At 50.2% G+C, this 13,078-nt stretch overlaps 3 protein-coding genes and 1 pseudogene across 3 annotated transcripts; 2 read left to right on the forward strand and 2 right to left on the reverse strand.

Annotated features, from left to right (window-relative positions):
• Positions 1-28: 28 nt before the first annotated feature.
• Positions 29-2,005, forward strand: LOC123135361 (ferredoxin-thioredoxin reductase catalytic chain, chloroplastic; the record flags this gene model as incomplete). The annotated part of the gene is given in 6 exon segments (XM_044554394.1): positions 29-51; positions 171-322; positions 740-789; positions 914-985; positions 1,601-1,661; positions 1,766-2,005. Coding segments are annotated over 6 exon segments (403 nt in total), but the record flags the coding sequence as incomplete, so codon positions are not given.
• Positions 2,006-2,280: 275 nt separating this feature from the next.
• On the forward strand, positions 2,281-4,564 carry LOC123135359 (uncharacterized). The gene is made up of 3 exons (XM_044554392.1): positions 2,281-2,849; positions 2,928-3,284; positions 3,386-4,564. Exons 1-3 carry the CDS (start codon positions 2,835-2,837, stop codon positions 4,382-4,384), a joined length of 1,371 nt encoding a protein of 456 aa, XP_044410327.1. The 5' UTR covers positions 2,281-2,834; the 3' UTR covers positions 4,385-4,564.
• On the reverse strand, positions 4,480-6,752 carry LOC123135360 (protein disulfide isomerase-like 1-4). Its single transcript, XM_044554393.1, has 4 exons — positions 6,071-6,752; positions 5,858-5,987; positions 5,031-5,196; positions 4,480-4,900 (listed from the first exon to the last, which is right to left on the reverse strand). Exons 1-4 carry the CDS (start codon positions 6,748-6,750, stop codon positions 4,698-4,700), a joined length of 1,179 nt encoding a protein of 392 aa, XP_044410328.1. The 5' UTR covers positions 6,751-6,752; the 3' UTR covers positions 4,480-4,697.
• Positions 6,753-11,394: 4,642 nt separating this feature from the next.
• LOC123138556 (protein disulfide isomerase-like 1-4) lies at positions 11,395-12,878 on the reverse strand (annotated as a pseudogene).
• Positions 12,879-13,078: the final 200 nt, after the last annotated feature.

Genomic DNA, 13,078 nt, shown 5'->3' on the forward strand with positions numbered 1-13,078 from the left:
CCGTCTCCAGGGGCGGACGGCGCGGCAGCAGGTGCGCCGTCCGAGCCCAAGGTATGCGCTTCTTGTCAACCAACCCCCGAATCCCAATCCCAATCCAAATCCACATCCAATTCCTCTGAATCTGAAAACAAAAAAAAAATCGATTCTTCATTCCTTGTTGTGCTTGGCAGCGGCCGGAGACGGGGGAGCGGCCGCCGACGGGGCGGCGGCGGCGGCGGAGCACAAGTCGGTGGAGATCATGCGCAAGTTCTCGGAGCAGTACGCCCGCCGCTCCAGCACCTTCTTCTGCTCCGACAAGTCCGTCACCGCCGTCGTCATCAAGGTCCCGACCCCCCTTCCTCCTTCCTCCTACAGTAGATGTTACTCTAGTTAGAGCCTCGTTTGAATTCACCCGCACCGTCGCACTCACACCATAGACGCCGGTAGCTATTCCACCAAACCAATCAAGCAGTGTGTTCATGGCCATGGATGCTAATTAAGGTCAAACAGTGCGTTCATGGCGGTGGTACAGATGAAAAGACTTCATTTATATAACTGCACTGCTGCTGCTCTACTGATGTGATGTGATGTTCCTCCTTGATGATTCATTGCTCTGAATTAAGCTCAAACAGCCTTCATGTTCATGGCGCTACTGTAAACCAAACAAGGGTCACCTACCGGCCACGCCGATCATGTGTCCCTCCCTCTCCTTTGATGATTAATTGATCGATTGTTAACCAGAGGAAAACCCTTTTCGCAGGGGCTTGCTGACCACAAGGATCAACTCGGAGCTCCTCTCTGCCCCTGCAGGTAGTATTTAATCATCTCATGAGTCTTTTTAGAAAGTGTCGTCCATTTTGTTTCTGACAGACATGCGTTACTTGTATGCCTGCCTGAACCTGTCCCTTTGAATTTTTTTTCTTTTTCAAACCAGGCATTACGACGACAAGGCCGCCGAGGCCGCGCAAGGGTTCTGGAACTGCCCGTGCGTCCCCATGCGAGAGAGGTGAGGCCTCCCGTTTCTAACATCTCCGCCTTCTGCCATCACTTATTCTTACGCTAGCGTGCATAACAAGGATGGGGATGGGATGCCCTTTTTCTCGTCATGTTTAAATGCCAGAGATGTACCGGAGGGCTCGGTTTCAACCCCTCTTTGGCTTCTTATCATTGTCCGACATATGTTCCTTTCTGTTGCGTATATCCATTTCACATCATTAACTGTGATTTGCTGCCGGAGCACAAGTTACCCAGATGCGTATGTCCTGTGATGTTGGCATGTATTGTTGATAAATACTAGCATTACTTATGTATGGTAAACAACCGTGGCACGCAATCCGTGCCGGCTTTCAACTGGAAAGGGATTTACTAGAAATGAAAGCTCGGTTAGAATCATCTGTTCTTGACCCACTTGTGCGCAGCAGTAAACAAGCACCGTGGAATGTAAGGGGTGTCAAGTGAAAGCTCGGTCAGAATAATTGGCTCCCTCACCCACTCATGTTATTATAGTAAACAGCCATGAAACATAGTTTAGTTCCTGCTGGTATGTGACCTGGAAAGTATAAAAAGGGGAAACTTGGTCATAGCAATCCGTTTCTTCAACTTTGTCATCTGCCTTGTGCAGGAAGGAGTGCCACTGCATGCTTTTCCTTACGCCCGACAACGATTTTGCCGGAGAGGACCAGGCACGTCTCCATTCTCTTTCCGTGCTGTCGGTACCACAGCTTCAGATACTGCCTAGCTCCGTATCGTCATCTCTTTCTAACACGCAGGCGCATACTTTTTGCAGGCCATCAGCTTGGAGGAGATCAAGGAGGCGACGTCCAAGTACTAACCACACAACACCTGTTTTGCTCGAGAGGGGGCTATAGTCAGTCAGTCGGTCGTCGTTGTCGGGACCTGTGTATGTAGTATCTCTGTAACAGCAGGAAATAAGAAATGTCTGTCTGGAATGATATCTGTTGTCATCCATCCGTCTTGAGAGAAATTAAGGCCTGATGGTCGTGTTCCCGACTCGTCAATGTTGCGATTTATTGCGTGTTTGGGCTGGCGTAAAGCGTACTCCAATGAGAAGGGAGGGGAGGATGTTGTGTGAGACGTCGTCTCTGTTGCTGCTTCCTTTTTCTTCCTGAATGAATGAATGATGTGTGGGAGGGAAGCAACAGCGACGCGCCATTGCCCGTGTCCGTGGCACCCAACAAGTTGCATCTCTTCGATGTTATCATTATTATGTCTCTTTGTTATGCATCTATCTATGTGTTGCTTTTGCAACCACGCTGTTATATATATGCACGCGATTCGCTCCACGTGATGTCGACGACGATGACCGAGCGTTTGAGCGAAACCGAAAAACCAGGCTCATTTCCAGGTAACCCATCAGCAGCTGTTACCATTTGGTACACAAGAATTGTGTCTTTTTTGTTATGCATCTATGTTTGTGTTGCTTTTAACCGATCAACAACAAAAGAAGAAGAAGAAGAAGAAGAAGAAGCTGTTGTCACCTTGTAATCAGTTTTTGAGAAGCTGGACAGGAGAATTCTCAACGGGGATTAAATTAGGTTCGACGTGGTTGCAGTTAGGCTAGATAGATAGGTAGCAGAAGTCCATCACTCACTGTCCCAACCAATCTCACTCACTGACTTAAGTGTGTGTGTGTGTGTAGCTTGTGCTTCATCCTTTTTCTCTCTTTCCCACGGCTCCATCCATTATCATTCGTCACTGTCCGGGTTTTATTGCTGCAGCAGTACACACACATTACAAATAATTGTTACCTTGTTGTTGCAAATATGATGCATCCTGCTGTGGCCTCTTGTTAATCATCCATCCATTCCTTCCCTTTCCTGGGGTGCTTCTTTGCCATGGCCCCTCAGCAGGTAAGCTTCTCTCCTATCTTCTTCATGCATTTTCATTCAACAACATGCATGTCTTGAAGATGACGGTTCCCTGTGCAGGAGAGCAACAAGGACGGCGGCGCTGCCACCACGCCGACGATGGAGGAAGAAGAGGAGGACGATGAGGAGCATCATCGTCATGGCGAACGGCCGCTGCTCTCGGCGTGTGAGCAGGAGCAGGAGCAGCAGCAGGATGCCGACAAGCCATTGCCATTGCCGGCGAAGAGGAGGAGGAGCAGCAGCAGCCTGAGCAGATCATCAAGATCAGGCGAGCAGGGGTGGCAGGAGGAGGCGGCCGGGCCCGGCGCCGCCCGGTCGCTGTCCTTCTCCAGGCTCTTCAACAGCTTCAGGATGGTCACCACCTCCTCCTCTACCTTGGACATTGACGAGCTAGCTGCTGCTGAAGACGGCTGTGCAGTAAGTTGCAGTTCATCATCCATTCAGTTGATATAAAGATATGCCATGCTTGAATGATAACTGAGCTGATCATTGTGGTTTTGTTCTTGATGATGACGAAGGAGCAACGGCAATGGCCATCGCAGTCCAAGCGGCAACATCCGAAGCCACCGGTGTGCCGGACGCAGTCGATGCCGATGACGAGCATCTCCAGGAGGCTCCCCGCTCATGGCGGCAAGAAGCGGGTGGCGGACTCGAGCTCCTTGCGCCGGTTCCGGGTGTCGTCGGTGCAATTGCCATTGCCGGAGTCGGCGCCGCCACCCTCTTCGCCATCGCCGTCGGAAGAAGGAGAGGAAGAGGAGGTGGGGGAGGAGGAGGCGGTGTGCCGGATCTGCATGGTGGCGCTTCTGGAGGAGGAAGAAGAAGGAGCAGGCGACGGCGTGCTGAAGCTGGAGTGCCGGTGCAAGGGCGAGCTGGCGCTGGCTCACCGCCGCTGCGCCCTCAAGTGGTTCGGCATCAAGGGCGACCCCAACTGCGACGTCTGCGGCCACGACGTCCTCAACCTCCCCGTCACCCTCCGCCGCGTCGCCGCCCCTCCCCCACCACCACCTCCTCCCCTCACCGCCGGCAATGGCAATGGCAGCACCAGCCAAGAGGAAGAACAAGAAGCAAGAGAGAGAAGAGGGTTGAGGGGCGTGTGGCGGCATGGCACGGTGATCCTGGTGACGGTGAGCATGCTGGCCTACTTCTGCTTCCTGGAGCAGCTGCTGGTGGGCGACCACGGCAACGCGGCCGCCGCCCTCGCCGTCTCGGCGCCCTTCGCCGTCGTGCTCGGCACCTTCTCGGCGCTCACCACCGCCGGGATGGCCTCGTCGAGAAGGTACGTGTGGGCATACTCGGCGCTGCAGTTCCTGCTGGTCGTCCTCTTCACCCACCTCTTCTACCGCTACGTCAGGCTCCAGGCCGTCATCGCCATCATCCTCTCCGCCTTCGCCGGCTTCGGCGTCGCCATCTGCGCCAACGCCGTGCTCCTCCAGGCCGCCCGCTGGAGGGCCGCCGCCCGCCGCCCCCCGCCGCCGCCGTCGGACCCGGATCACCTCCATCAGACCCCTCAGCCATAGACAACATACATATACATATGTATACTCTGCTGTGCTCTACTTTATTGCTGTATATATAGTTACCAGTTCGCCAACCTTCTCCCAGATTTTGTGTATGAATGCATATAGAGTTTGAAAATACGAAGACAAGAAGATGTATGTAGTACTAAGAATTAGTGGATGGCGGCAGTTAATATTTTATTGGATTCTACAGCAGTTAATATTTGTGTTGTCAGCATACACTTGCAGCAGCCAAGGTTGGTTGATACCTAGCTTAGCCATTCCTTCCCCACCTCCTGATTTCGACATCATCGGCGCCTCCTCGTACTTGTTGTCAATGGCGTAAGTAATCCCCTACAACTCGTCCTTCGGGTTCGAGCCGGAGCTCTTCTCGCTGTCGGTGGTCGAGCCTGGGCCCTCGGCGCTGTCGGTCCGTGCCGCTGACGAGTCCGGGCGCTTGAGCTTGAAAGGGATGGCGGCATGCTTCTTGAGGAACTTGTACATCTCTACCACTGTCCGGTCCCCCTCGAAAGTTATCTGCAAGAGTTTATTTAGCCAAATGAAAGCAAAGGAACAGAATTAGTGGATGCCAATTTCAGCACCTGTGAGCTTAGCTACTTCTACAATGGCATATAAACATGAAATCCTTTCAGCAAGGTGAAGATACCAAATACGGTCAACTTCTCCTCCTCTTTCTTCAGCAGGACTACTGACGGGCGCTTTGCCTCCGGGTCGATGTGGAAAAGCTTGGCCAGATCAGGGCTGGTAGTCTGATAGAAGCTGACGGTATCTTCCAGCCTTGAGGCAGCAGCAAGCTCATTGCTGTGCACACCCTACAGCATTTGTGTTGTCAGAGTAATTAAGATTCATCGCCATACTGTATTTATGCAGTGTCCAATAAGCTATAAACATTAAAGCATACAAGCACATCTAAGATTTGTTCTGAGCACATGGAAACAGAGTATGCAGGTTGACATTTTATCTAGTAGAAGTGAGCAAGCAAAAGAATCAGGGCAATGGGAAAAATAGGTGCATTGTAATTTGGGGTAATATGGCCACATGGGCGGTTTGGCTGCAATTCAAGCTCATCTAGCATTTGAGGCAGAAGCACCCTATATCATTTGATGACAGAGTAATTCATGATTTATGAGCATGTTATATGTAAGGTCCAATAAGGTAAACATAGGAGCACATCTCAGATTTGTAGTCGGCACATGGAAACAGAATACGCAGGCTCACATTTTATCTGCCAGTAGCGTGCAAGTGCAAGCAAAAGAATGAGAAGAAGTAGGTGCATTGTAGTTTGGGGTCAATTTGGGGTAACATGGCTACATGTTCTTGGTTTGGCTGCAATTCAAGCATTGTATTCTTGGGTCAATCTGGGTCACATGGGTTGCAATTCAACCAATTTTTGGGTAACATGGTTTGCAATTGAACCAATTTTGGGGTTTGGTTGACTTTGCTGCCACTGGAAAAGGTGCATTCATTGCGTACCGAGAGGTGGTCGAGGTAGGCGAGCACGGCCACGTCGTCGCCGGTGACGACCTTCTCCGCCTCGTCGACGGTGGTGAGGTTCTGCACCGCAGGGCCCAGCTTCTTGCCGATCCAAGCGACAATGGCGTCCCTGCAGCAAAGCAAACGAAGGAGAGGAACCACACATCAGCTGGAGCAGGCAATTGGGGATCTGGGAGGCGGTTGACTGCTCACTTGGTCCTCTCGCCGGCGTAGTCCCTGGGCACGCCGTCGATGAAGAAGAGGAGGGTGGGGTAGCCCTGCACGCCGTGCGCCTGCGCCAGCTCGTGCTCCTCCGTGGCGTCCACCTTGGCCAGCGCCACGTCGACGCCCTGCTCGGCGAGGTGCGTCGCGGCGGCGGCGTAGTGGGGCGCCAGCGCGCGGCAGTGGCCGCACCAGGGCGCGTAGAACTCGACCATCACGTGGCGCCGGGCGGCGAGGACGGCGGTGAAGTTGGCGGCGGTGAGGAGGAGCACGTGGGCCTCGTCGGCCGCCGAGGGGTGGGAGTGGGAGGACTCCTCGGGCCCGTCGTCGTCGCCGAAGAGGTCCTCCTCGTCGTAGTCGGCGTCGAGGCCGGGGAAGTCCGTTGCGCCGTCCTCGGGGTCGTCGTCGGGGGTGGACGGAGCGTCGTCGTCGAGGCCGGCGTTCTTGATGAGGTACTCGAGGTCGATGTCCGGGTTGGAGGTGGGGGCTGCGGCGGAGGCGGCGAGGGGGAGGAGGAGGAAGGGGGTGGCGAGGAGAAGGAGCAGCAGGAGAGACCGGGGCGTCGGCATCGGCATCGCCGCCATGGCCGGCGGGCGAGGAGCGTGGCTGCGTGGGAGAGCGTGTGGGGAAGTGGGAGTGGGATCCGCCGGCTGGACTTGCCAAGACTCCATTTTTTTCAAGAGAGAGTCCAACACATACATGAGGACCGCGTGAACAACTCCTTGTGCTGGGCCAGGCCCAAGCAATGCCAAGATGATTAAAGATGGGCGGCGGCGGTACCCGTGGGTGTCGTATCCCTCTTGGGGGCGTCGCTGAGATCCATCTCTGTGGGCCGCCCAGGGCTCTGGGTGAAACCCCCTACCATTTCTCCGGTCTCGGCGGCGGCGACACGTCGTTGTCGTTTCTCTTCTAGGAGCATCGTCGTGGAGCCCATGTTGGCTTCGATGTGCCTAGGGCTGCAAACGACTCGAGTTCGAGCGAGTTGGACTAGCCTCAGGTCAGATTATACTAAAATTCGAGCGAGCTCAAACTGAGTGATGCTCAAGGTCGAGCCGTAGAAAAGTGGCTCGTGCTTAGCTTGTATCGATCTCGAGCTAGTTTCGAGCTAAATAATAAAACGATTTTATGAATGATGCAATTTTTCAAACATTATAGCCAACAACCCAACATAGAAAAACACTATAAAATTTGACTTATTCTCTCTCAATTAAAGACTAGCACTTGATAATTAGGGATCAATGAGCTAGAAAGATAAAAAAAATGAAGATGCGTCTGCTCTTAAAATTTGCATGTGAATAATAGGATATTTGACACAAGACTGACCACGCACCATATTGAGGCTAAATTTCTCATGCTTAGTAGGCCTCCATGTTTCCTACCAGGTAAAATTGAGAAAAATTGGACACTGCAAATTTGGCAATAATTATCCTGTTTTCTTTAAATATACATCAATATTATTTTATATAATTATATGACATCGAGCTATCGAGCTACAATCGAGCGAGCCAGTGTTGGCTCAAGATTAACTCACTTTTTTTTACCACACGGCAAGCGTGGTAAAAGCAATCTCAAATTGACAAAAAAAAGATTAACTCATTTTTCTATCGAGCAACATAAAGTGTTCATACTCAGCTCATTTCTTTTCGAGTCGATCTCGAGTGGCTCACGAGCCTTGAGCTTTTCTTGCAACCCTAGATGTACCGCGCCGCCATCAACGGACATTTTCAGACCCTAGCTTCAAGCTTCTTCAGCGCTGACGTGGAACGGTTGCACTTACCTCCTTATCTTCTACACGGGTCCTCATTGGCACCCTCCCATTCCTCGATGTCCGTGGACAGGCTCGGGCTTCATGATCCAGAGTGGAAGGGCAGGGCCCCTCTCCAGCGACAACTTCATTGTGAGTGTTTGCAAAACTAGGCCCGGTGCTTTCCCTTGGAGGCGTTGTTCCGTCTCTTGTCAGTAGTCTAGGTTACTTTGTGGTAGAATGTGGATTCTCGTGTTCTATTTTTTTTTGTTTGACCTGCTTTATAAAAGGATCTTCTCGTCTCCTGTATCGGCGGCTTTATATATAAAGTTGGGTAGAAGCCTTTTTCCATAAATTTTATTGCTCACCCTTGACTACTATAGGGATGTTATTCCAATGCTAAGTACAAATCATGTGCATATCGTCAACATATTATTGGACCCAGCTTTCAAAATAAATTTGCTAAAAGTTCAATGTATACTTGATTCTAGAAGCCTCAGTATTTGTGTTATGAAATAGTACACTAGAATCACAACTATGATAACAAATAAATTGTACGCTTAGATCTCTACCATGCTATTGTGAAATATCCATGAACACATACATAGTCAAATATATACTCCCTCTGTCCCAAAATAAGTGACTCGAGTTTGTACTAAAGTTAGTACAAAATATATACTCCCTCCATTCTTTGAAGGCTGCTCCATAGTGTTTTTTTTTTGCGCAGGCGGGTGCCTTAACCGTAGCTCGGCCACTGCATGAGACACAGTTCTACAAGTGAACATCGACAGCAATAGTGCATGCAATGACTTTGTATCTTCTGTCTTTTTTATACTATATACTAAAAAGTCCAAATATATACATCACGAGGAGATTGCACTTAAAAAATAGAATAATCAAAAAGGCTGTTTTTCTCTCGTGGAAAGATTGATTCCAGTATGCGAGCATTCTCTTGGTACTCATTCCTTCATGCAGATGCAGTGGCGTAATCGGGGGTGTGCCAGGTGTGCCATGGCACACCCAGGTTTTTGGAAAACATGTTTTCACTATGAAAAAAGTAGCTTATTTTAAGGATATGCAAGCTAATTTAAATAGACTTCAACTTTTTAAAAGTGTGCGCACCCTTCATTTTATTTCTAGGTCCGCCACTGTGCAGATGAGAAGCCGATCTTCTCTCGGTGCCCTGTCGACTGAAAATTATACATGTACAAGGATGACGTGAAGGTTGAATTCACATCACTCATGCATTGTGATTGCCTTAGTCCTCTGCCAAGATATAGCGCTTCATTCTTGCCTTACAAAGCTTTTTTGAACCCCTTTCTTAGGTTGCACGACTCAGTCATTGTCATATTGTGTAGACGGGTTCATCCAACATGAAAGAAAAGGAAAAAAATTCACCTATTAAGAATCAAGCATTGAATAAGCTTGCACTGCCGGTGAGCGTGCGACATCATTCAAGCACTCTACAGAGCTACATTGACCCGGCAGAATTGCACCCAATCTCTTGAAGAAATATCTTATTGGTTATAAAGACGAATGTTCAAAGATAGAAGTACTCAGGTTTTTGGCACTGGTCATAAAATCATAATATCCCCCATTTTTACTCATGAAAACCATGCTTGTATCCCTCCTCATCAACTTGTTACGTTGTAACGGTATTCCGATTAGATAATAATAACACAATTTGGAGCTAGCTAGTACGTCCTATATGGATCCCTACGTATCGAGGGCTAGCAATTAGCAACAATATTATTTATGGTTTTCATTCTAACTAAAGATTAATCTATTCCTGACTAAATTTATTTGTTGTATGTTCAGTCTACCAGGGCAATATTTTACACAACCTAATCACTTTCTTTACTTTGCATTGGGTAGATTCTATAAATCTAGATAACTGTTTACGAGGTTCATTTACAATGAGTCACGGGTTGCAAAGTTCTATTTTATGGCTCGCCCCAGTGTGCAATTCCTTGAACCGCCCCTGCCTGTAGCTCAATGGAGTACCCCTACCCTACTCTACCAACTTCATCGCTCTGCTGCTTTTTTTTTAAACGGAGGCAAAAGATTTGCCTCATCGATTAATTAAGCAGAAGAGAATTGCCCAGTTAATTTACGGAAAACTGGGCGAAAACCGATCGGTCTGCTGCTTTGGGTTTGTTGCATTGCGTTGCTTTGGGTTTTTTGTCTTCATATTTTGTTTAGTATACCTAACTCTGCCCCCGCGTCGCTCTTCCTGGGCGATATGAGCGGTGTCGCCGTTCCCCTCGCCTCCCGTCTTTCCCTCCCGCCGTCGCCGGAGGACGCTGCCGGCGAAGCTAGTGCGGCTGACGGCGGTGGCGGGTCCCTACTTATGGTTGTTTTTCCTGGGATTTCGACGTCACAACGAGATTGGATCTCGAGGACAAATCGAGTTTGATTCGATCCTCAACGTGCTCATGTGCGGGTTGCTAGGCAGTAAATCAATCAAGCTGCATGTGTGCTTGATTGATGGCTAGCTTTGCAGGCGTGCGAGTTCTCATCGACCGAGTCGGCGGATGGACGTGCCTTTCTGCGCTGTTCGCGTCCAGATCTGACGTGGCCAGACGCGGCACGACGGCGGCCGCCGTTGCTCCGGTTGCGATGGAGGTTGGCTGGATCTGGACGCACACCCAGGTGTGCCAGATTCGAACCCCGCCTCCCACGGTGGTTGTCAAGCCGGCTAGCCTGTCATGGAGGTGGGGCGCCCTGGATAGGATGCGACGGCCGTCGGTGTGGCTGCTACGCCGAGATCCAACGCCGTGCTGTCAGCTAGGCTCCATCGGCGACTGGGTAATTCCGGTAATGGCCTCGCTGTGGATTGTGGTGGCCACCGAAAGGTCTTCGTGAGGGTTTCTCACTCCAGATTCGGTGGTTGACTTCGGCGGCGAGATGCAAACTATGACGATGACTTGATGCAGAGGGGTGGTGGTGCAGCGGCGGCGGTCACACATCGCATGTAGCTGCTGGGATCGTGCAAAAGTGGTTGCGACAACACATGACTGATTTGATGGTGGTGCTTCTTGAGCACCCGGTCTCGAGCTCCGGGGCGAAAGCCTAGGTGACCTGAGTTGATTATGACTGGCAATGGCGATGGCTTTACATCGTGACCTTGTTGAAGGCATTGCTCGGATATTTTCGGACGGGTTTTTCAAGGTGAAAACCTAGATACTGACCTTGAATGGTTGGATCCGGTGACGGCGGCGATTGAGCGCAGCTCCCTTCCTGAAGGCGTTGCTGTTGAAGAACCTCGTCGTTTATGTGGTGCCATCAGATGATTGGTGTGAATATGATCATTGATGTAGTTTGCTGATTGTGGATCTAACCGCTCTATTTTTTTGCTCGCCTACATATAGCTTTGGTCTTATATGACTTTGCTATTTTGTGGCGTGGTCTTGTGTGCGTGCGTTGATGTTGATTGTGTGCATCCTACCTATGCAGAGGCCGGGTGTGCTCATTGTGTTTGGATCCTTTTGATGCTTCATTTTGAGTCAATAAAATTCACCCTTTGTCAAAAAAAAAAGACAAGCATTTCCAATCCGTTCAACTCAATTAATCAATTATGTCCATACATAAATATAAAAAATGCCCCATGGCATACAACAGGACTTGCTTCCTTCTTGATCGGATTATCAAACATCAGAGGGGCGGCTTCCCGTGTGAGGGTGGTATGTGATCAATGGGATTTTGTTGGCCGAAACAAACTCGGCAATCGCAGACGCTCTGAACTCGCCATCTGCAAGACACAGGTAACATTAATTATTATCCAATTTTAAGTCAAACCCCAACTCAGTACATATAATTGGAAAGCAAAGGGGCTGGCGCTGAAAGCTAAAGCAATTTAATTAGAGAAGATACCATATACGGTCAACTTGTACAACTGTTTATTGAGCAGGACTAGTGATGGGCGCTTTGCTTCTGGGTCGACATGGAAAAGCTTGACTGTAGAAGTTGACAGCCCGGTACAAACTCTTGATATCTTCCAGCCTTGAGGCAGCAGCAAGCTCATCACTGTGAGCGCCCTATATATAGCATTTGTTGATTGAGTAATCAATGATTTAAACTTGATTGAATGTATATATATGTTTGTTGATAGGCATAGTGTTGGTCTATAGGACTCTACTGTTGCCGTTTTGTCGATTTTGTTTATTTTCTTTCTGTCAAGCTTTTCTAAATTGGCCGTGTGCATCCTGATTATGCAGAGGCCGGGTGTTACTCATAATGCTTTGTATCCACTTGATACTACATTTATGAGATAATAAAAGTGCCCTTTATTGAGAAAAAAATATATGTTTGTTGGTATGTGTAATAACACATGGTTGTTATTGGTGGACTTTGCTGGGACTGGAACATACCGAGAGGGAGTCCAGGAAGGCGAGCACAGCCACGCGGCCATGGCCAGTGATGATCTTCTCGGCCTCGTCGATGGTGGTGACGTTGTGCACGTCAGGGCTCAGCCCCTGCAGCAATGGAGAAATCGCAACGATGAAGATACAGCAGCAGCCGGGCAGGCGAATGAAGAAGTATTTTCCCTGCTAGTAGTTACTTACTTGGTCCTCTCGCCATAGTAGGGGTAGTGCCTGGCCATGCCGTCGACGAAGAAGAGGACGGTGGGGTATCCGTCGACGCCGTGGGCGCGCGCGAGCTGACGGTCCTGGGTGGCGTCGACCTTGGCGAGCGTGACGTCGAGCCCCTTGTCGGCCAGGTGCGACGCGGCCGCGGCGTACACCGGGGCGAGCTTGCGGGACCAGTAGGACCAGGGCGCGTAGAAGTCGACCACGACATGGCGGCGGACGTCGAGGAAGGAGGAGAAGTTGGCTGCGGTGAGGACGACCACGTGGGCCTCGTTGACCTCCTCGGTGTACTTCCGGAGGGAGGCGTGGGATGAGGCGGAGGAGGGGTTGGGGAGGAGGACGAAGAAGGGGGTGGCGAGGAGGAGGAGGAGGACGAGAGATCGGGGCGATGGCATCAGCATCTTCGCCATGGCTGGTCGGCTATGACTATGAGTGCGTGTTGGGAAGTGCAATGGATGCAAATGCAGTAGAGAGATCAGCGGAGACTTTGAGGACTTTGAATCGAGTTCTACGGACATCGGCATCACCGCCGGCCGGCCGGCCGGCCTCGTATGGTGATGAATGCAATGAGTAGCTAGCTTCTCCTATTTGCTCCAAGGAAAAAAAAAACCGAAGGCTATCCTCCAAAGTCCAAACAGAAAAACCAAAAAATCCACTACCCAAGTC

Source organism: Triticum aestivum, chromosome 6B, assembly GCF_018294505.1.
Source record: "Triticum aestivum cultivar Chinese Spring chromosome 6B, IWGSC CS RefSeq v2.1, whole genome shotgun sequence".
Lineage (NCBI taxonomy): Eukaryota > Viridiplantae > Streptophyta > Magnoliopsida > Poales > Poaceae > Triticum > Triticum aestivum.